This window comes from Saimiri boliviensis, chromosome 2 (assembly GCF_048565385.1).
Source record: "Saimiri boliviensis isolate mSaiBol1 chromosome 2, mSaiBol1.pri, whole genome shotgun sequence".
NCBI lineage: Eukaryota > Metazoa > Chordata > Mammalia > Primates > Cebidae > Saimiri > Saimiri boliviensis.
Window position 1 is genome coordinate 138,332,776 of NC_133450.1, and position 20,909 is coordinate 138,353,684.

The 20,909-nt window shown below is 63.5% G+C and overlaps 1 protein-coding gene and 1 long non-coding RNA gene across 2 annotated transcripts; both read left to right on the top strand.

Moving 5' to 3' along the window:
- Positions 1-857: 857 nt before the first annotated feature.
- Positions 858-3,088, top strand: LOC141583687 (uncharacterized). Its single transcript, XR_012516457.1, has 2 exons — positions 858-1,438; positions 2,874-3,088. It is a non-coding gene; the product is annotated as an uncharacterized LOC141583687 (long non-coding RNA).
- Positions 3,089-7,122: 4,034 nt separating this feature from the next.
- AGPAT2 (1-acylglycerol-3-phosphate O-acyltransferase 2) lies at positions 7,123-20,548 on the top strand. The gene is made up of 6 exons (XM_039461282.2): positions 7,123-7,397; positions 16,694-16,827; positions 17,097-17,272; positions 17,433-17,528; positions 18,962-19,034; positions 19,815-20,548. Exons 1-6 carry the CDS (start codon positions 7,216-7,218, stop codon positions 19,988-19,990), a joined length of 837 nt encoding a protein of 278 aa, XP_039317216.1. The 5' UTR covers positions 7,123-7,215; the 3' UTR covers positions 19,991-20,548.
- Positions 20,549-20,909: the final 361 nt, after the last annotated feature.

A 20,909-nucleotide genomic window follows, 5' to 3' on the forward strand; every position in this document is an offset into this window, starting at 1 on the left:
GCCTGCCCTGTGCCCACTCTCCCTGTGGCCTCTGGACTCCTGCTGGAGTCTCCTTGGTTACATCTAAGTCGAAGCTCCGCCTGGAGTTTAACTTGGGCACAGACACTCCACCCCGCTGGGATGGGAAAGAAGGAAACGGAGAATGTGGGGCCGACAGAAGCCACGGGGACGCCGGCCGGGCCAAGGGCATCAGCACAGCCTCGTGTCCAGCAGAGGGTGTCCGGGTTCCTGGTGTCATGACGAAAGCGGGAAGCAGCCAAGGCCGAGACTCACTGAAAAGGAGTCACTCCTGAGCGGGTGCAGGCTGAGCACGGGGCCGGGACCCATTCGTTACAGAACCATCTGCAGTTTAAATACGCTCTGGAGGCTTCCGACGGCGACCTGCATCCGCCCGCCATACATGGAGGCGCTGACGACGTGTTTCCGTTTGATTCTGCTCTGGGAAGTCGGTGTGAATCGGCCTTAGGGTCCCGCCTTCCGACCCTCTCCTCCTGTCCCACTGCGGCTCCTCAGGGAGGATTCCGCCCTCCTCCACTCGTTCAGTCGCTCACCAAAGACCCGTGGGGCGCCTGTTATTAGCCAGGGAGCAGAGAAGAGGGCGCTGGAAGTGGACTGATGGGTGGGTGGTCGGGTGAGGAGGGAAGCCGTGTGCCTCTGCCCACAGCGGCCCAGGCTTGGCACGGCCCCAGGAGACAGGCCCCGCCTCACATGGCAGCACAGGTCTCACGGCCCAGGCCTGGCACGGCCCCAGCCTGGCACAGCCCCAGGCACACAGGCCCTGCCCCACATGGCAGCACAGGTCTCATGGCCCAGGCCTGGCACAGCCCCAGCCTGGCACAGCCCCAGGCACACAGACCCCGCCCCACATGGCAGCACAGGTCTCACAGCCCAGGCCTGGCACGGCCCCAGCCTGGCACAGCCCCAGGCACACAGGCCCGCACCCCACATGGCAGCACTGCCTAGGACCCAGTAGCACAGGTCTCACGGCCCAGGCCTGACACAGCCCAGGCACACAGGCCCCGCCCCACACGGCAGCACAGGTCTCACAGCCCAGGCCTGGCTCAGAGGAGGATGTGAATGCCAGGCCCACAGGGGGCTCCCTGGACTCCCTGGAAACTGTGCACCCCTGGGGTAACCCTTGTGGTGCGACTCTAGGCCTGAGAGGAACCCGGCGTTGGGAGCCCCTGCAGGCGCCGGACAAGGCCGTCCCTTGGACATTTCACCAGAGGAAACTGGGGCCTCACCTGGGACCCCACTGCCCTTCCTTGAGGTCTTGCTGTTTCTCTCATTTTGTGGAAAAGGGACTGTGGCTGTCAGAGGAGATGGGACCTGCCCAGGTCATGGCCTGTGGCGCTCAGGCCTCGGCTCGGACCGCAGTGTGGAGCCCCTGACCCCCGTCCTCCGCCTCCTCTTGCCAGGAGGATGACCTTGTGGAAAGGTAAAATCACTCCTGAAACGGCGGGGGGTGGGTTTCAGCACCCTGTAGGGTTTGCCAAGGCTTGGGTGGGTGCTGCCAGAGGCCCTAACCATCAAGGGCAGGGCGTGGGGCCAGAGCAGACGCCACCCTTAGGCCACCCTGCCAGAGCCATAGGAGCCAGGCCCTGGGCCCCACCGTCAGTGAGGAAGCACACTCCGGAGGTATTCGGGGGAAGGGTGAAAGCGGGGAGCCAACTGCAGCCCAGGCCCGCCCCCTCCCTCTGCGTGCTGGAGTTGAGACCTCGGCCCCTCTGCCCCAGCGGGATCAGCTACTCCAAGCCCGGCCAGTGGTCAGAGGCTGTCCCTTGAGATGGCCCCTGAGAGGGGATCAGGGAGCAGAGCCTGCTGGGGCAGGTGGGGTGGCCTTGGTGGAGATGGGGGCTCCTCAACCGCCCATTCTCAGGGCCACTCGCCTCCCTCCTGTGCCCCAGGTGAGATGTGAGAGGGGCTTGGAGGGCCTGAGCCTGATGGACTCCGCCCTCTGCAGTGAGTGGGGTTGGGGGGTGGGGGGGACGCGGAGGGTTGAGGCCAAGGCTGCCAGCTGGGTGTTCGTCCCTGCCCTGATGAGGCTGGCCTGGGCCATCCCGAGCCTCGTCCCACACAATCATCACACGCCCCCTGCATGGAAAGGAAACTGAGGCCCAGAGAGGTAGGGCTGATCCGAGGTCGCCCAGGGTCTCCTGGCAGGGCTGGGCTGTCTGGCCCGCCCTGGGATCTTCACCCTGCATCACAGCCCTCTCTCGGGCTAGGGCCCAGGCACACCCACCCTCTGGGCCTCCTGTGTGAGCTCTGGCCGGGGCACTGTCAGAGGCGGGAGCTCTGTGTCTGCTCTGATGCTTCCTGCCACAGAGCCCGCTTTGGCCTGGCTCCCTGCTCCTCAGATGCGCCACTCAGACATGCCCGTCCTGGGTGGGAGAGGTTGAGCACAGGGCACAGCCGCTCTGGGCAGGGAAGGGTTACTGCAGTGTGGGCCTGCCCACAGTCTCAGCCCAGCCTGGGCTTCCCTTATGTCTCCCGACGCCCACCCGGCCCCGCTGTCCTCTCTGCGTCTACCTCTGTTCTCTGACTCCCAGCCTAGACATCCTCCTGGCAGGAGAAGGACCCCGTGGGGTGCGCTCTGCCCCTCACCCCCACCCTGACCTGCGACCTAAGAGCTCCGGATGGTACATCCAAAGACGTGACCTCTGTTGGCTCCCCCGTCTGGAGCCACAGGTCTCCAGGTCCCATGTGCCCCGACCTGCGCCCCTCGGGGCCCTCCCCTGCTCTCCCTGACTCCTTGGGGAGTGTGTGGACCGCCCCGCCTGCTGCAGAGGCTGCAGGCAGCCCGCCCAGAGGGCTCACCTCATCTATTTTTAAGCACAAGCCCATGAAAGATTCACAGGCTGCTTTATTTACAGGTGGTGGGAATGGCACTGCACACACCCACCAGGAGGCTGGACAACCTGTCGGCCCGGGCATGCTCCGCCTAGACTGAGCTGCTGCCAGCCACTCTGCAGGTCCCGGCACGGCCCACCCTCCCTGTCCAGCCCTCAGGCCCGGCTCCAACGTCCTCCTTGGAAGGATGGAGCTCCTGAAGGGCCCCTCCTGGGTGCCCGGTCCAACTGTGTGGTGGCCACACGTCCCGTCCCGGTGTCTCTGGCTGCGGAAAGCCTCTTCGTCACAGGTCTTTGGGGAGAGGCCAAGTCAGGCCCATGTGTCCCGCCGGCCTGGAAGCTGCTTCCTCCTGCACACCAGGCATGGCAGGCGTCGCGTCTCCACCTTACGTATGAGGAAACCGAGGCTCTGGTGCCTTGGCTAACTCAGAGTCTGAAGCCAGATGGACCGGACTTCAAAGCCTGGCTGCTCTGCCCCAGCCTGGGCACGCTGTGCCTCGAGCCCCAGAGCTGGCTTCATCTCTGCTTCCTGGAATTGGAGAGGCCTGGCCATCCCTCCGTCCTCACCCGCTCCCCGGGCTGTGGGCTTCCCAGGCCTCAGGATCCGGGGCCAGCTCAGCTCTCACTGTCACCTAGTGTCATGCGCTGTCTGGCCGGGTCCCAGTACATGCCGAGGGGGACGCTCAGCTGTCCTTGGGCGGGTACAGCCACACGGCCACCACCAGCCCAGCACCCCTGGGCCCTGGAAGCTGAGGCCATCTCAAGGGACAGACAGGGCGCTGGCCATCCCTACACATAAAAACCAGGCTCCTGTCACTTGCCACCCACTTGGGGCAAACCCAGCAGAGCCCAGGCCTCCCCTCCCTGGGCGAGAAGCACTCATTTTAGAGAAAATCTCTTTTCTAGGCCGGGTGCGGTGGCTCAGGTCTGTAATCCCAGCACTTTGGGAGGCCGAGGCGGGCAGATCACTTGAGGTCAGGAGTTCGAGACCAGTGTGGCCAACATGGCAAAACCCTGTCTCTATTAAAAATACAAACGTTAGGCCAGGCGCGATGGCTCAGGCCTGTAATCCCATGACTTTGGGAGGCTGAGGTGGGCAGATCACCTGAGGTTGAGAGTTCAAGACCAGCCTGATCAACATGGAAAAACTCTGTCTCTACTAAAAATACAAAATTAGCCAGGTGTGATGGCGCATGCCTGTAGCCCTGGCTACTCAGGAGGCTGAGGCAGGAAAATTGCTTGAAGCTGGGACATGGAGGTTGTAGTGAGCTGAGATCGAGCCATTGCACTCCAGCCTGGGCACAAGAGCAAAACTCCGTCTCAAAAACAAAACAAAACAAAACAAAAATACAAAATTAGCCGGGTGTGGTGGCAAACACCTGTAATCCCAGCTACTCAAGAGGCTGAGGCAGGAGAATCACTTGATCCCAGGAGGCAGAGGTTGCAGTAAGCCAAGATTGCGCCACTGCACTCCAGCCTGGGTGACAGAGCAAGACTCTGTCTCAAAAAAAAAGAAAAAAGAAAGAAAATCTCTTTTGCTGTCTCTGTCAGCCCATAAGATTCCCTGTAGCTTTACTTCTAGAGACAGAGAATGTGTTAGTGTCTCAAATGTGGGGCTATATTAGAATGCCAAATGGTTCCTTGTCACTCCCCGGGTCCCCAGCCCTCCTCCTCTCGGGTCTTGTAGGAGGAAAAGTGAGTGTTTCTCTCAACCCTTCTGCAAGGCTCGGAGAAGAGGGGAGGAGGTGAAACGGGGCCACAGCCTCTTCAGGAGAGCAGTGGGAAAACCCCACCTTGTCCGGGAAGCAGCAGGTCACCTGAGTGTGCTCCCACGAGCCCCGGCAGGAGCCTTCCGGGTTCAGAGTCAGCCTCTTTTCCTGTGTCCCGTCCCGGCCGCTGGTGTGTTCCCTCCATAAAATGGAGATGCATTTGCTGCTACGAGCACCTACTATGCGCCACGCACTGGCTGGAGTGCTGGTCACATGTGGTGCCCAAAACAGACGAGCCCCCATGGGCTCCATTGCCGGGGAAGGAGAGGAGGCAGAGGCGCCCTCCACACACACACAGTCTCCCAGGGGGTGCGGGAAGAATGTGCGGAGGGGCAGGAAGATGGCAGCCACCCCAAACAGGGCGGTGGGCTGGAGGTAAAGGACAAGAGGGCTGCCACGTAAAGCCCCCTGGACAGGCCTGAGGGTGGGGAAGAGTGGATGCCACCCGCGGGGGCGCAACCCACTCGGGACCTGGGTGCACAGAGCCTCCAGCTGAAGGTGCTGGGAAGTCCCACGCCTCCAGGAAGTCCACCTGCGACCCCGGCCCACACCCCCACACCCCCCAGCTCCTGGCAGTGACATCTGCCCAAGAAGCTGAAAATCCGGCAGCCGTCCGGTGCATAGCCGCGGGGCTCTCAGGCCTCCTGGCTCGAGAGTGCACAGTTACTGCTCCGAGTGGAAAGAGTCAAGCTAGGCTGTCCACACTGATTCCAGATGAAGCCCAAAGGGACCTGGAAGGAGACTGGCTGGAGAATGCGCCTGGGTTTCACGGTAAGACGCCTGCAGGCCTAAGGCAAAAGAAAAAGCTGGGACCGCCTGGGCGGGGGCTGCTGAGCGCTGGCCGTCAGACCCGGGCCCTCCAGGCCTGCAGTTCCCCATTCATCTGAAGAGCGTTTCTGTAGTCTCAGGACAGTCTGGGGGCGGTTATCATATTCAGTGAAATGTTTCAGGAGCAGGTCAACTCTGCAGCTGAAAAAGAGGGGCTGTAATTCCCTGCTGACCCCTTAGAGCGCGGGGCGGCCCGCACCACAGAAACTGCAGTGAACCCAAGAGTCCCCACGAGGGACCCCAGGAAGCTGCTTTTCTTTCTTTTTTGAGACAGTCTCACTCTGTTGTCCAGGCTGGAGTGCAGTGGCGTGATCTCGGCTCATTGCAACCTCCGCCTGCCGGGTTCAAGCGATTCTCCTGCCTCAGCCTCCGGATTAGCTGGGATTACAGGCAGCTGACACAATGCCCGGCTAATTTTTGTATGTTTAGTAGAGTTTCACCATGTTGGCCAGGCTGATCTTGAACTCCTGACCTCGTTATCAGCCTGCCTTTGCCTCCCAACGTGCTGTGATTACGCGAATGAGCCACCTCAACCGCAGGAAACTGGTTTTCAACCTCCATCTGCTCCCTGGGGCAGGATGGTGGGGTGGGGTGGGGTGGGGTGGGGAGGGTGGGAGAGGGTGGGGAGGGGAGGGTGGGAGAGGGTGGGGAGGGGAGGGTGGGAGGGTGTGGGGTGGGGGCTGCTGCCCTTATCTCAGCGGCACCAGCTGCACCTCGACCCCCCACGCTGGCCGCGCTGCCAAGCGGATGTAAATGCAGCCGCCCGACACCTACCTCGCTTGCCCCTGGAGCGTCCCTGGTGACAGGGTGGGGCCTAGAAACACGTCCCAAGCGTCTCCCCACACTGACTTGAGGTTACCCTAAGAGCCAGGCCTTGGGCCAGGTGACCACTGGTCACTCGGGTGCGGTTTGAGGGCCACTTTGCTTGGCCACTTGGTCGTGTCCCCGCCACCTTGACGCCCTTGGGGAGATGTGGTTCTGGGCGCAGGAGCCTGTGGCGGCCTTGGTGTTGGAGTAGTAGGTACCGGGCTAGGCGGGAAGCCTAGACTGCGGGGGGGGGGTGGGGGGGCAGCGCCAGAGCCCGAGCAACCAGGAAGCCAGGATGGGGGGGCGGGGTCCCCTGGGACCAGGAGGGTGGGAGCAGGGCACCGGAGCCTCGGTGACCTGGGGGTGGGCTGTGGGAGGGAGCGTGGCGGGGCGAGCCAGGACCCAGGGCGGTGCTGGCGTCTCGAGGTGCGGTGGTTGGGGGAGTCGCCGGGTGGGGCCGTGGCGGGGCGGGGCCAGGGGGGACTGTGGCGGGGGTGCAGGGGGGGTACCGTGGAGGGGGGTGGGGGGAGACCATGGCTGAGCTTGGTGGGTGGACCGTGGCGGGGCGGGGCGGGGCTGGGGGGGACCGGGGCGGAGCGTTGTGGGGGAACGGGGCAGGATGGGGCGTTGTCTGGGACGGGCAGGGGGTTATCGGGGCAAGGGAAACGGGGCGGGGCGATGTGGGGGGACAGGGCGGGGCTGGGGGGTTCCTGGGTGCGGTTGTGGGTGCACCATAGTGGGGCGGGGCGGGGCGTCGTGGGGGTGCCGGGGCGGGGCGCCGCACCCCGCCCTTCCCTGCCGCGCGCTCCTCTCCCCACCCGCCCCGCCCCGCCCCGCCCCGCCCCGCCCCGCCCCGCCCCGCCCCGCCCCGCCCCGCCGCCCTCGCAATAAGGCCCGGGGAGGAGCGCGCCGTGGGGAGCGCGGCAGGTCGGCCCGCGGGAGCCGTCGGGCGCGGGGCGGCCATGGAGCTGTGGCCGTGCGTGGCCGCGGCGCTACTGGGGCTGCTGCTGCTGGTGCAGCTGAGCCGCGCGGCCGAGTTCTACGCCAAGGTCGCCCTGTACTGCGCGCTGTGCTTCGCGGTGTCCGCCGTGGCCTCGCTCGTCTGCCTGCTGCGCCACGGCGGCCGGACGGTGGAGAACATGAGGCAAGGCCGGGGCGCCGTGCGGGGGGCCGGGCCGGGAGCCGCTTCCGCTTCCCGAACTTTCTTCTGCGCCTCCCGCCTTCCTGCCCCGCCCGGCCCGCCGCGCTCCGGGGCTGGGGAGAGCAAGCCTGGGCGGGCGGCGGGCGCGGGAGGGGGTCCCGAGCGGGGGGCCGGAGCCGCGTCACAGTGCCCCCCTCGTCCCCGCGCGCTGGCCCCGGGCGTCTGCACCGCGTCCCTGCAGCCCGGCGTGGGGTGTCCGAGAGAAAGGGGGGCCGGGCCGCGCCGGGAGAGGCTTCGGGACTTGCCCCAGGGCCGCTGATGGGGCGCGCGGCGGCATGGGCGCCCCTCGTCCGCCCGGTGAGGGGCGCACCTGTGGGGCCGGCTCCCTTTTCCCTTCCCTTCCTCTCTGCAGGGAGGTTGGGGACCTGGAGGGGACCTGCTTCTGTTCTGGGGAGCACCCGCTGACCTTCAGCTCCGGGGCTTGGCTTCCAAGCGAAGGGAAGGGTCAGGACTGAGGTTTTGCGGGGCAGAAATGTTCCCCTGGCGCCTCCCGGAAGGTGGGAGCTTGGCTTTGCCAGGCTGGCAGTAGGGGCCAGAGGTCAGGCTGGGCTGCCTGGCTGCTCCTGGGTACGGTGGCTGCCAGAGAAGGCCCTGCCGGCCCCCTCCCCGTTAGCCAGTCCCTGGGGCTGTTGCTACATTTCTCTCTGCCCTGTTTGGACTGCCCAACCGGTGGCTTTTGCAATGGCCTGTAGGGGTGTGTGTGTGTGGGAGGGGGCAGTGTGGCTCCAGAGGCCCCGTTTTCCGTGGTTCCAGGGGCAGTGGGTGAGAGGTTGCTGGCTTCCCGCTGTCACCATCCTTGCCAGTCCTGGGAGGGCGCTGAGGCTGCTGGAACGGGCCTACATTCGTGGAGCCCCGGAAGCTCCCGGCATATGACAAAGGACCCTGGGGCTGAGGGTGGGCGTGGAGAGTCTGAGAAGGGCCTGGTGGCTGCTCAGCCGGACGTGTGGTGACCGGTGTGATTCGGCCAAGTGGCTCCGCCTGTCCCGGTGAGCGCACACTCCAGGGCTGGCCCAGGTGGTGACTGGAGCTGACGTCCCCGGTGTAAAGCCCTTCAGGGAGGAGGCAGTTTCCAGAACTCGCAGCTCCTGGGGGCTGGGCTCCAGGGCCCCTGTGCTGGAGTCTCTGAAGGCCTCTCCTGCGGTTCTGGCCCTGGGATCTGGGTCTCTGTGAGGGGACCCCACTCAGCCCCTGGCATGCTTCAGAGTAGGAGCGAGGGTGCAGTCTTTCCCAACCCAGGAGGGTCCAGCCTGTAGGTTCCCTGGGGGGGCTGGTTCTGACGCCAGCGGAAAATCCTGGGTCGGGCGTGTGCTGGGGTACGGGCAGGAGACAGCGCCCTGTGCTTTCAGCAGAAGTGACAGCGCGCTTGACTTCGCAGACGCTGGAGCGGACCCCACTATGGAGCCAGGCCACAGCCGTGGGCCTCTTCAGAGGCAGCCTCCGTGGGTAACAGCTGCTTCCCAGGGGCCACATCACAGTTCAACTGCTGCCCTTTCTGTGGACCCGGCAGGCTGGGCTGGCCCAGTCCCCATCTCAGCCTGGAGATTGCGGCTAACCAGGGCGTCCTTCAGACCTGGGGCTTCTGATGGTGCTTGGATTGGCCCTTCCTGCCGCCCTCACCTCTCAGGGAGCCCCCAGGCCCAGGCCTGCAGAGTAGTGGCTTCCGGGACCCTGGCTGGTGACAGCAGGTGCTTGGTTCTTGCTTTGGTCCCAAAGAGAAGGGAGGGCCGGAGGGCAGGGCGGCCTGGAGGGGAGGCCTGGGCTGCACAGCTGCCTTCCGACACACCTCTGCACCCACTCCCCAGGCCCCGGGGTCCCTGCCGACTCCCCAGACTCCCAGCAGTGGCTAAGAGTAGGGTGTGTGAGCCTAAGGTTCCTTTCGTGGGGGCCATCGGGAGGGGTGAGGAAGGCGGGTGATGAGGAGGCACTTTGTGACTCCAGGGAAGGGACCTGGGGGGGTGGGAGGTAGGGAGGGGACACTCGGTTCCTGCTGTGTGCCTCAGGAACAGGGATTCGAGTGTGCTCAGTGTTACAAATGAGGAGATGAATGCAGAGATAAGCACCTTGTTGCTGGGGTGGGGTCCCTCAGCCAGGACGGGTTGGAACCAGGGTCGGAACCTGCTGACAGTGACTCCGGAGCACCTGCCTTTCCCTTCTCCGCTGTGCTTAGCCCAGCGCTCCGGGTGTAGGGGCAGCCCTGGGGCAGGCCGAGCTCGGGGGAGGGGCAGCTCCATCTTCCCCTGAGCAATGGCTCCCTGGCTGAGGCCCAGCCCCTTCCCACGGGGTTCCAGGCGGCCCCCAAAGAGACCCCTGCATCTGCACTGGTGTCCGGAGTGTGTCAGGGATGGTGATGGGAATGGATCAGCTGAGGCAGCCTCCTTCCCACTGGGCTCGGGGTAAGAACACGGACCCCTTCCAGGCAGGACCGCTTCCGCGGACCCCCCAGGCCCTTCCCCCAGCTGCGTCCCCAGCTGGGGCAGAGCTGCAGACACCTTTCCCCCCCAGCGGCCGATGCCCTGGTACATCCATTCAGCAGAGGAAAGCAAAGCCAGGGCCGCGCTGTGGCCCACGGCTGGGTTCGGCCACAGGACAGAAAGCCTGAAGGACGGCAGCTTCCCCCACAGAGACGTTTCCTGCTTCATGCAGTGAAGAGCAGCTGGCACCGTAAGAGCAGTCTCCGGCTCCTTTGACCTGTGTGCCCACCATTTTCAGGGTCCCAGAGGGGAAAGGCGTGCCCTTCCCCTTAAGGACGCTCCCCAGATTGAACCCCGTGCTCTGTTGGTATCTGAAGGCCGGGACCTAGTGGCCGCGCTAGCTCCTGTCCATGGAGCACATGCCCAGTGTGCAGAAAACGTGCAGGGACTGGTCATGTTGGCCAAGGTTTGAACCCAGAATGGCTGGCCTGTGCGCGGTCTCTGGTCCCCTGACACATGCCAGGTGGGGACACTGTGCCGTCAGGGGGCCCTGTGCCATCGCCGCACTGGGGTCTTAGTCCCAAGGGAGGTTGTGACGTTGATTCTCCAGACCTCTCCAGGCCCAGAGATTGGGGCCGTCCTGGATGAGGGGTGGGGACTTCTCTGGGCCCCTTCTTCCAGCCCACCACACCTGCACTCCCGAAGGTCCCCTTGGAGGAGTCACGTGGACTCCCCACATCTATTTTGTGTGGGCAGATGCCCCACCCCTCTTGCCCTGTCCCGCCTTGTGCTCCAGCTGCAAAGACAATTGTTGGAAAACACCAGGTTTCTTGCTGGGGCCCCTGTCCCCAGAGCACTCTTGGTGGCTCTGTGTGGCCCCGTTGAGCCCCGGGGCCTTTCCTGAATGAGCTCACCCAGCTGGGACGGGCAAGTCCTGGCCTAGAGAGCTGCCTGGGTCTCCTGGGAGTGTCTCAGCCCGGGACCAGGGCAAGGGTCAGCAAGTGGCCTTCCACAAGGACAGCCTGGCCAGTGAGTGGCCTGGGCCCTGACCTTCGACTGCCTCCCAGCTGCCTGAAGCAGGTGCCGGTGGGACTCGGGGCTTGGGCACATCGAGGGGCCTTTCACTTTGATTTACTTCGGATTTTTTTCTATGAGATGAGTATCACTCTGTTGCCCAGGTTGGCCTCAAACTCCTGGGCTTGAGTGATCTGCCTGCCTTGGCCTCCCAAAGTACGGGGGTCACAGGCGCGAGCCGCTGCTCCCGGCCCCGGCCCGTCTTGGATCTTTTCCCTTGATGGCATCCTCCTCACGGTCACTGTTGCTGGAGGCCCCGCCCCGGCCCGAGGTTGTCCTGGCGTCTTAGAGTGTGACCTGCGCACCCTTCCAGATGGGCCTGGGGAGGGAAGCAGCTTCCGCATCCCTGTCTGTCCAGTCCAGAGCCTGAGCTTGGGAGTCGCTCCGGTGTCCTGGGGCCGGGCCCAGGCGGTCTGAGGAGGCTGGGCTCCTGCGGACCCCAGAGGGGGCTCTTACGGTGCTGCGTTCAAGGCTGATGGGCTCCGGTCTGAGGGCTCTGAAGGAGACTCGGCCATTCCCTCGGCTGGAGCCCGCTGCTCCGATGCTGCGGAAGGGCCCGGTCTGGGCTCAGCCTGCTCGTTTCAGGCACTCACCTGCTCCCTGGGTCTCCTGCCTTGCGGGGCAGAGCTGGCACTAATCACTCACCTGGCAGTGGCCATCAGGGCTCGAGAGCTTCAGGCGACTTGGCTTTGCCTCTGCTGGGGTGCCCTGGGGAGGCGAGGAGCCCAGGGCCTGGAGTTGGGACCTGTGTGGCCGTGTCCTGGTTCAGCCCAGCGACTCCTGCCCCAGGCTTTGGCGAAAGGGCAGGGCAGCCCCTCGTCCCTCTATGGTTGGTGGGAGGGGGTTTGGGCGAGGCAGGGTGTTTGGCACGGGATGGGACCTGGGCTGGGCACGCTGGTGGGGGACACCTGGGGATGGATGGTGACTGCTCCGGCCACTTTGAGCTTCCTGCCGGGGAAGGCCGAAGCAAACTCCCAGCCTTGGTGAGGGGTTAGGGGGACCGCTGAGCCTGGGGGAGGGCAGGAGCCTCCAGGGGAGCTCCTGAAGTCCTGTAGGGGGTCCTCGTCACCCCGAACGACTCTGCCAGCACAGAAGCAGGGTTCTGAGGTGGGCTCAGGCCTGTCCTGGGTTCCCTGCTGTGTGGCCTTGGGCAGGTCACTTAACTTTGCTGGACTTCTCCTTCCTCATCTGAAGAGCATGTAATGACTGTACCTACCCTGGGAGGGCGGTCACTGTCAGAACAAAAGGCTCGAGACTTTGTACAGAGGAGGTGCAGGGAGCCTCTGTGCTCGGAAGGCCGCTTTCTCTGCCTGGGTTCCCGGGAGTGTCCTCTGCTGCGGGAGCTTCTGCAGGACTTAGCTCAGGCCCTTCCTCTCTGAGGAAACACCTTTTTTTTTTTTTTTCTTTAATGATAGGGTTTAACTGTGTTGACCAGGCTGGTCTTGAACTCCTGACCTCAGGTGATCCACCCACCCCCAAAGTGCTAGGATTACAGGCGTGAGCCACCATGCCCTGCCTACCTTCTTTTTTTTTGAGGTACTCTTGCTCTGTTGCCCAGGCTGGAGTACAATGGCATGATCTTGGCTCACTGCCGACCTCTGCCTCCTGGGTTCGTGCAATTCTCCCGCCTTAGCCTCCCGAGTAGCTGGAACTACAGGCATGTGCCACCACGCCCAGCTAATTTTTGGTATTTTTAGTAGAGATGTGATCTCACCATGTTGGTCAGGCTGCTCTAAAACTCCTGACCTCAGGTGATCCGTCCGCCTCAGGCTCCCAAAGTGCTGGGATTACAGGCGTGAGCCACCGCGCCCAGCCAGGAAATGCTTTTAAAGTGAGAGTCTATACTTACCCACCAGCTTTCAAAAAGCTGTAAACTACGTACAGACACCAGGGGAGGGAGTGCAGGGGCCCCCACAGGGCGGGTGCAGGTGGCCCTTTGTCCCCTTAAGGACACCAACTTGGACTTTCTTTCCCTTAGGATATACCTTTCTCCCCCAGCCACACTGTGGTCTGCAGAGTTCTAGACCCACAGCCTACTGCTGGCCAGGGGCAGCCCCCGTCCATCTGTCTGTCTGGTCGAAGGACCAGGGGCCAGCGGTGGGCAGAGGGGCGGAGTGCCCGCTCAGCGCTGCTCACTGGGCAGGGGTTTGTACCTGGTGTCTTTCTCAGTTGAGAGAAGGATCAGCACACGGTCCATCCCTTAAACAGCTGAGATAGAAAAGAAGTTCTGGAGCTGGAGGTGGTGATGGCTGCACAGCAGGGGGTACACCTGGCACCGTGGAACCGTTCGCTTAGAAACGGGCAAAATGAGATGTTTGATACACAAGTAGACAGGAAAAGGGCCGGGCGCGGCGGCTCACGCTTGTAACCCCAGCACTCTGGGAGGCCGAGGCGGGTGGGTCGTTTGAGGTCTAGAGTTTGAGACTTGCCTGGTCAACATGGTGAGACCCTGTCTCTACCGAAAATACAAAAATTAGCTGGGCATGGTGTTGGGTGCCTGTAGTCTCAGCTACTTGGGAGGCTGAGGCAGGAGAATCGCTTGAGCCCGGGAGGCGGAGGCTGCAGTGAGCCGAGATCGTGCCACTGTACTCCAGCCTGGTGACAGAGCGAGACCCTGCCTCAAAAATAAAATAAAAGAGGGAACTGGCCAATGTCATACTAGAGGGAACCACTGTCCCCTTCAGATGTGGCCTGAGACCAATGCAGGTGGCTAGCTTTGGAGCTGCAGGTGTGTCTCAGCTGCCACTAGAAATGGCACGCGTGGGGCTGGACGCAATGGCTCAAGCCTGTAATCCCAGCACTTTGGGAGGCCGAGGCGGGTGGATCACGAGGTCAAGAGATCGAGACCATCCTGGTCAACATGGTGAAACCCCGTCTCTACTAAAAATACAAAAAAATTAGCTGGGCATGGTGGCGTGTGCCTGTAATCCCAGCTACTCAGGAGGCTGAGGCAGGAGAATTGCCTGAACCCAGTAGGCGGAGGTTGCAGTGAGCCGAGATCGCGCCATTGCACTCCAGCCTGGGTAACGAGTGAAACTCCATCTCAAAAAAAAAAAAAGAAAAAAAAAGAAATGGCATTCGCGTCCTTCACTGGAGATGGGTGGCCCTGCCCGTTCTTCCCCTCTGCCCCCGGGGACTGCGAAACGGACCCTCATTTACTGCCCCTCTGCCGGCTGGTGGGTGTTGAGGCAGTTTCCGGTTTTCCTAATTCACCACACCCTTGAGCTTCGCAGGCTTCACTCCAGCCGCAGGGTGGATTCCTGGAAGATCCTGAGAGGAGAGAGGCCAGGTTTCCTCAGGGCTTCGGCCCGGCCTGCCCGCCTGCCCGCCGGAAGCGTCTATGTCTGAGCAACTCCCCACTCTTGGCCCGTTCCCAACACCGTGGCTGGCACCTCCTGTTATCAGGCTTTCGAATCTGCCAGGGAAGGATGAGGATGGCCTCTTGTTTCCGTTTGCCTTTCTTGATTGGCGACGTGACTGTCCTGGTACTTAGCAGACGTCTCCGTGCTTTCTGTGCGTGAACTGCTTTTGTCTCTTCCTTGTCATTGTGGGGTTTCACAGGGGTCCGGGAAGCTGGATTGTGCAGATGAGTGTGGAGACAAAACAGCCCTGAGTTCCCGAGTGTGTGGGTGCTGCCAGCCCCGGGCGCGCCCTCTAGGTGGCTGGGGATGGTGGCTGGTGTGGCCTGGAGAGGGGGTGTCCAGAGCTGGTGGAGGTGGGCAGATCTGGCAGGGTCCAGACTTCTTGGCTGAGTCTGATCCAGGGACAGACTGCTGAACTGATCATCTAAATTAACCATTATGCCCCCTTGACTCAGTTTCCCCATCTGCAACACGGGGGCATAAGAGTTGCCCCATCCACCGGAGGTCTGAGCTCACACAGGGAAGGGCAGAGCACCAGGGCAGGGGAGGGGACAGGTTGGTGTCACATGGGAAGAGACATCAGCTGGGGAAGGTGGATCGTTCCAGAGCCAGAGGGAGGACATGGCTGCAGGACACCCAGTGTGCCCCGCGCCAGGGAACTGTGCGCCCACACAAGGCCCAGGGGATACATTTTATGTTACGTGTATTTTACCACAATTTTTTTTTAAAGGCTGGGCTAGTTGCCTCACGCCTGTTATCCCAGCACTTTGGGAGGCTGAGGCAGGCGGATTGCTTCGAGACCAGCCTCTGGCCAATATGGTAAAACCCCGTCTCTACCAAAAATCAGCCAGGTGCGGCTGCACACGCCCATGGTCCCAGCTGGTCGGGAGCCTGAGGCGAAGAGGAGCCCAGGAGGCTGGAGTGAGCCGATTGACACTGCGCTCCAGCCTGGGCGATGGAGCGAGACCGTTAAAACAGGAACAGTAAAAACCCCACCAATCTGGCTTTGAGAGAAGGCCCCAGCTTTGAATGTCTGCTCTGTGGCCCGGGGCAGTTACTCAGAGTCATCCGTACAGAGCGGGGAGCCCTCTCCTCAGGACTGTTGGGGGATCAAATGCTGGGGGCACTAGTCTGAGTGGGGAGGGGAGCAGAGCTGGCAGCCCCTGGTCAGCGCTGGCACAACCGTGCCCCGGCCATGCAGCCCTGCTGGGGTTCAGGGTGAGTTCAAGCCTCTGACTCCATCCTCCCGGGCTGCCCTGGGGTGGGCAGGTGTCCTGTCTGGGGAGTGCCCAGAGCTTCCTGGCAGTGCAGCAGGGCAGAGGCTTGTGGTGCTCAAAGCTGGCTAGACACTTCGATTGCCGTTTGGACATCCCTGGTCCCAACCATGATGGGTTGCTTGGACGAGGTCACCTCACGTTTGCAGGTGCCCGAGGGCAGCCCCAGTAGGCTGGGCCCTACCAGAGAGGGGGCTGCTGGGGTGGGGGCTTAGGTGGTGGGGACCCTGGCTCCGCTCCTGCTCCTGGTGTGTGACCTCAGGTGAGCCCCGAGCTCCCCAAAGCCTCTTTATGGGGAAAGGGAACCCGGCCCAGTTTTGTAGGGAGGGGGTGAGATGGGTCTCGGGCTTGGCTTTTTTCTGGAAGAGGCTTGCAGAGGTCTTCGGGGAGGTCTCCCTGGCACCGAAGCTTTCTCCCTAACGTGACCCTGCCTTGAGGGGCCAGTGACCTTCCCCAGGGTGTGTGGGGACCCATCTCCTCTGCAGGGGTGCAGAGGCTGCTCTCCCTGGCATGGGTCCTTCGTGCTGGGCATGAGAGCCAGTCCCAGTGCCTTCCTGGCTGAGTCCCCTGGGGGGTGGATGAGGGCTGGGCGGTCCCCGAGATGCGGATGTGGAAGCAGGCAGCTTCTCACGTGCCCAGTGTCTGCGTTCCAGAGGCTCTGGGGTTTCCCCTGTTGCTGGGGAGATGCAGGCAGGGCGGCGGTCCAGGTGGGTGAACCGGTCTGGGTCTCCATTCGCCACAGGGGCTCCCTGCCTGGTCTCCTGCCCTGTACCAGGAGGGTCCCTCCCCCACTTCCTCCGCACCTCACCCCCAGGCCTTCCCGCCAAGCCTCGGCCATGGGACCCACATTCACTGAAGGACCTGCGTTCACAGGGGGACCTGTATTCACTTGGGACCTGTGTTCATGGGGGGACCCACGTTAACTGAAGGACACGTGTTCATGGGGAGACCCGTGTTCACTGAAGGACACGTGTTCACGTGGGACCCGTGTTCATGGGGGGACCCGTGTTCACTGAAGGACACGTGTTTACGTGGGACCCGTGTTCATGGGGGGACCCGTGTTCACGGTGGGACCTGTGTTCACGCGGGACCAGTGTTCATGGCGGCCTCCCCTGCAGCATCATCAGCTGGTTCGTGCGAAGCTTCAAGTACGTGTACGGCCTCCGCTTCGAGGTGCGGGAGCAGCACAGGCTGCGGGGGGCCCGGCCCTGCGTCATCGTCTCCAACCACCAGAGCATCCTGGACATGATGGGTAGGCCGGGCCCCCAGGGGCGGCTGCCGGGGTCCCCGCGGGGCCCGCCGAGCCGGGGCTGTGCGGGGCTGGCTCCCGAGGACGAGGACGCAGAGCTGCCCGTGCCTGGGCAGGCCCGGCCTCAGCACCCGCCTCGGGGCCGGACACAGGGGCTCAGAGACCGGGCGACCCGCCCAGGTGGCCGGGGAGAAGGCGGGGCGCCGGGCAGCCTGTGAGTGCGCGGCCGTCCTCCAGCTCACGCTCGCTCGCTCGCTCTGTCTGTCTCCCAGGCCTCATGGAGGTCCTTCCTGAGCGCTGCGTGCAGATCGCCAAGCGGGAGCTGCTCTTTCTGGGGCCCGTGGGCCTCATCATGTACCTTGGGGGCGTCTTCTTCATCAACCGCCAGCGCTCCAGCACCGCCATGACCGTGATGGCCGACCTCGGGGAGCGCATGGTCCGGGAGAACGTGAGTGTGCAGGCAGAAAAAACAAGACCCCGCATCATCCGTGCCCCGCAGATGGGGTCACACGCCAGCCGCCTCAAGACGTGGGGCTCCTTAGGAGGGGAGGGAGTTCGTTTCTTGGGGGCTGGGGCGTGAGGGCAGCCCGGCTCTTCTCTCCCTGCAGCTCAAAGTGTGGATCTACCCCGAGGGCACGCGCAATGACAACGGGGACCTGCTGCCTTTTAAGAAGGGCGCTTTCTACTTGGCAGTCCAGGCGCAGGTAGGCGGAGCCCAGCCCTCCCAGGGTGGGTACAGGCTGGGGAAGCGGGATCGGGCTGGCTTAAGGTAGAAGGTGACCACCCAGCCAAGCTGAGGACCCCTGGCATGCAAGGGCCTCCTCCCACTGAGTTGGTGACAGGGCCTTCTTGCCCCTTCCTGCACCTGCCAGTGACTGGCCAGGGAGGGCAGCTGCCTTGGGCCTTTCGCCCACGCAGAGCCCCGAGTGACCCGCTGACCTTGGTGGGCACCAGGCTGGGCAGGTAGATGGTGGGGGGCCGGGCTGCTGGCCTCTCAGGAGTCTCCTCCTGGGCGGGTGCCTGGCTGGGTAGGCCTCAGGGCATGGGCGTGGGTTGGACAAGCCAAGCACAGGGTTGGGCCAGAGCCTCGGGAGTGGGTGGAGCTTTAGGTGAGCAGCACCTCCAGACTCTGTACTTCCTGGTCCCCAGACTCTGTACTTCCTGGTCCGCAGCGCGTCCTGGGTGTCTCGGAGAGGCCAGGGCATCACCATCCCCACAGAGCCCGTCGTGCCCCTGCTGCTGGGCAGGGGAGAGTTGCTTCAGGGGCAGGGGTGTTTACCCTTCCTGGGTGGTGTCTCACTCAGGGCAGGGGTCTCAGCTCGTTTCCCTGTACCGGCCTCTAGTGGCCCCTGGTGCTGACCCTGTGCAAGGTGGCGGAGGGGGCCCTCCTTCTGGATGGTCCCAGCTGAGGCTGTGGGGCTGGGGTGCGCCGGAGGCACTGGGCTGGGCAGGCTTCCTTGGGCTCCAATCACAGCCCTGCTCAGGTGCAGCGTGCACCTGCCTGGCCTGGCCTGGGGCTGATGTCACTTCCCTTTGGGGGCAGGGTGAGGGCTGGATGGGCCCCGGGACAGACGAGAGGGGAGATGTGATGGGCGCAGCTGGGTGGCAGCAACGCAGCTTCAGCCAGGAGACCTGAGGCCCTTCCCTCCCCGATCCCGTCCCCAGCCTGCCTGCTGGCCCCCTGGAAGTTCCCTGGCTGCTTCGGGTTAAGGTTCACAGGTGCCCTTGGATCTGACCCTGGTGACTTCCAGGAACGCCGGCAGGCCCCACCCCTCCCCTGGCTAGTGTTGCCTCCCTCCCGTGCTTCCCGGGATGAGGAGAGGACTGGGAGGGAGGCGTGGGCGGGAATGGCGCCATAATCTCCTCCTGCTAAACCGGACAGGGCCCTACCCTGTGTCTAGGAGGGCTTCCTGGAGGAGGTGAGTAAAGATTTGCAGAATGAGCTTATGGAACTCTGGGCCAACCAGAGTGGGACAGGTGTCCCAGGTCCCAGGGGCAGGACAGCCACAAGGACCCACGACAGTGGCCAAGGCAGGGGCTGGTGGGCCACAGGGCAGGGCTCCCCGATCGCCTGGAACTTGGGGTGTGCCCGGCCCATCACCAGGGCTGCTGCAGCCGTCCGCCTGCCTGCCCGCAGGTACCCATCGTCCCTGTGGTATACTCCTCCTTCTCCTCCTTCTACAACACCAAGAAGAAGCTCTTCACCTCAGGTACCCCACACGTGTGCATCTGGGTTGCAGGCTCTGCCTGACCCTTTGGTCATGTGCCCTGGGCCCCTCACAGTTCCCATCATGTGTCGAATAAGTGACTCAGGCTGGAGTCCCAGCTGTGGGCTTCATGGCCTCGGGGTGGTCACTCTACCCCGTGGTATAGTGAGATTGGTGGTGCTGGGGCCATTTTTTGGATGAGGAAACTGAGGCTGCAGCAGGGTAGCCTGGGTGCCGGAGCTCACACGGATGGACCCTGCTGTGCACACAGCCTGGAGCCTTGAGGGGCCTTTTACCCATGCGTCCAGGCTGATGCCTGCAGGGGCAGACGGAACCCAGGGGCACCGGTGAGGGGCTCAGCACCTCTGCCCCTTCTGGCCAGTTCCCAGCATGTGGCACCTGGTGCCCAGGCGGGACCATGAGGTGTGAGCTGGAGAGCAGTGGGGGAGCCCAGCTCCGTCTCCCACAGCCCCTCTCCCTGTATGGAGAGCAGGGGCCACTCAGTGAGTCCGGGGCTGGTCGGGAAGGGGGCAGATGGGGGCAGAGATGGGAGCGCAGGCTTGCTGAAGCCATGTGGAGGCCAGCCAGCCCCGGGTTTCCTGCACCGTTACAATTAACATAAACCCACCCAGGCTGGGGAGTCCAGTGGAAGAGCCCAGCTCAGGGCTTCCCAGGGAGGGGGCCTGGGGGGCTGGAGGAGGCAAGGCCAGGGCAGGGGCTGAGGTGGGCCCCAGCTCCCCGCAGGCCACTGACATCTGCTGCCCCCGCCCTCCCCCACCCCAGGAACAGTCACGGTGCAGGTGCTAGAAGCCATCCCCACCCTTGGCCTCACCGAGGAGGACGTCCCTGCGCTCGTGGATACCTGCCACCAGGCCATGAGGACCACCTTCCTCCACATCTCCAAGAACCCCCAGGAGAACGGGGCCAGCGAGGGGCCTGGTGTGCAGCCGGCCCAGTAGCCCAGACCACGGCAGGGCAGGACAGAAGCCGGTGGCTGGAGGATGGGCCGAGGGGACCCCCCCACCCAGGCTTCCAAACATCACCGTGGCTGCCTCCCCGGCTCTCATTTGGGCCCTGGAAGCTGGAAGCCCCTTTTGCCACTGGCCTCAGACATGGGCCCCTGGCGTCCCCTGAGAGGGGTCAGCTAGACCGCCCCCAAGCTCAGAGGGCAGGGACTTGTCTCCTGGTGCCTCTGGAATGATGAGGCTGTGGGCTGAGCCGTAGGCCCCAGGATGGCCCAGGAGCAGAGGGGCAGACCCCGAGGTGAAACACCCACTGCCAGGCCCTCTGCTCTGGCGCCTGGGACCCACCAGGATATGGTCGGGCTCTGGGGTTCCGTCCACAGCCTGCATCAGGCTCTCAGGGAGAGGAGGGGGCCAGGAGGTTGGGGAGTCTCAGACTCAGACACCCAGGATCACAGGGAAGCAGGGCCTGCCCTCCTGCCGGCCTGGGGGACTCCGTGGGGCCAGCATTGTACTCCGTGGCTGTTTTTTTATAAACAAACTCTTGGAAGTGTTGGGGTAGCAGTGGTCACTTACGGAGGGCAGGGTGACCAGGGCGGTGGAGCCTGGTGGTATGTCTTCCCAGCCGCCCTCCCTACGGGCCCAGGGTGGAGGTGCCACCACCCACCCAAAGTGGGCCCACATCACCCTACAATGCTTCCATTGATGGGGGGTGTTGCCCGAGGGACAGGCGTGCTGGGATCCTCAGGGCACTGGGAAGGAGGCCAGAGGTTTGCTCTTTGGACTCTGGTTGGGCCCAACACGTCCCGAGGACAAAGCTGTCCATAGCCTCACAGAAGCTCCCTGCCCACCCCATGACTGCCAGCTCCACCTGTCCCCATTTGCTGGCTGGCGCCCGGCCCCAGTGAATCCACGA

What these genes read in the sequence shown, in the direction of transcription:
- AGPAT2 (XM_039461282.2), top strand. Translation starts at nt 7,216, where the DNA reads ATGGAGCTGTGGCCGTGCGTGGCCGCGGCGCTACTGGGGCTGCTGCTG. An exon ending in CGGACGGTGGAGAACATGAG is followed by an intron (nt 7,398 to 16,693) that starts GCAAGGCCGGGG and finishes CCTCCCCTGCAG; the next exon opens with CATCATCAGCTGGTTCGTGC. An exon ending in GAAGAAGCTCTTCACCTCAG is followed by an intron (nt 19,035 to 19,814) that starts GTACCCCACACG and finishes CCCCCACCCCAG; the next exon opens with GAACAGTCACGGTGCAGGTG.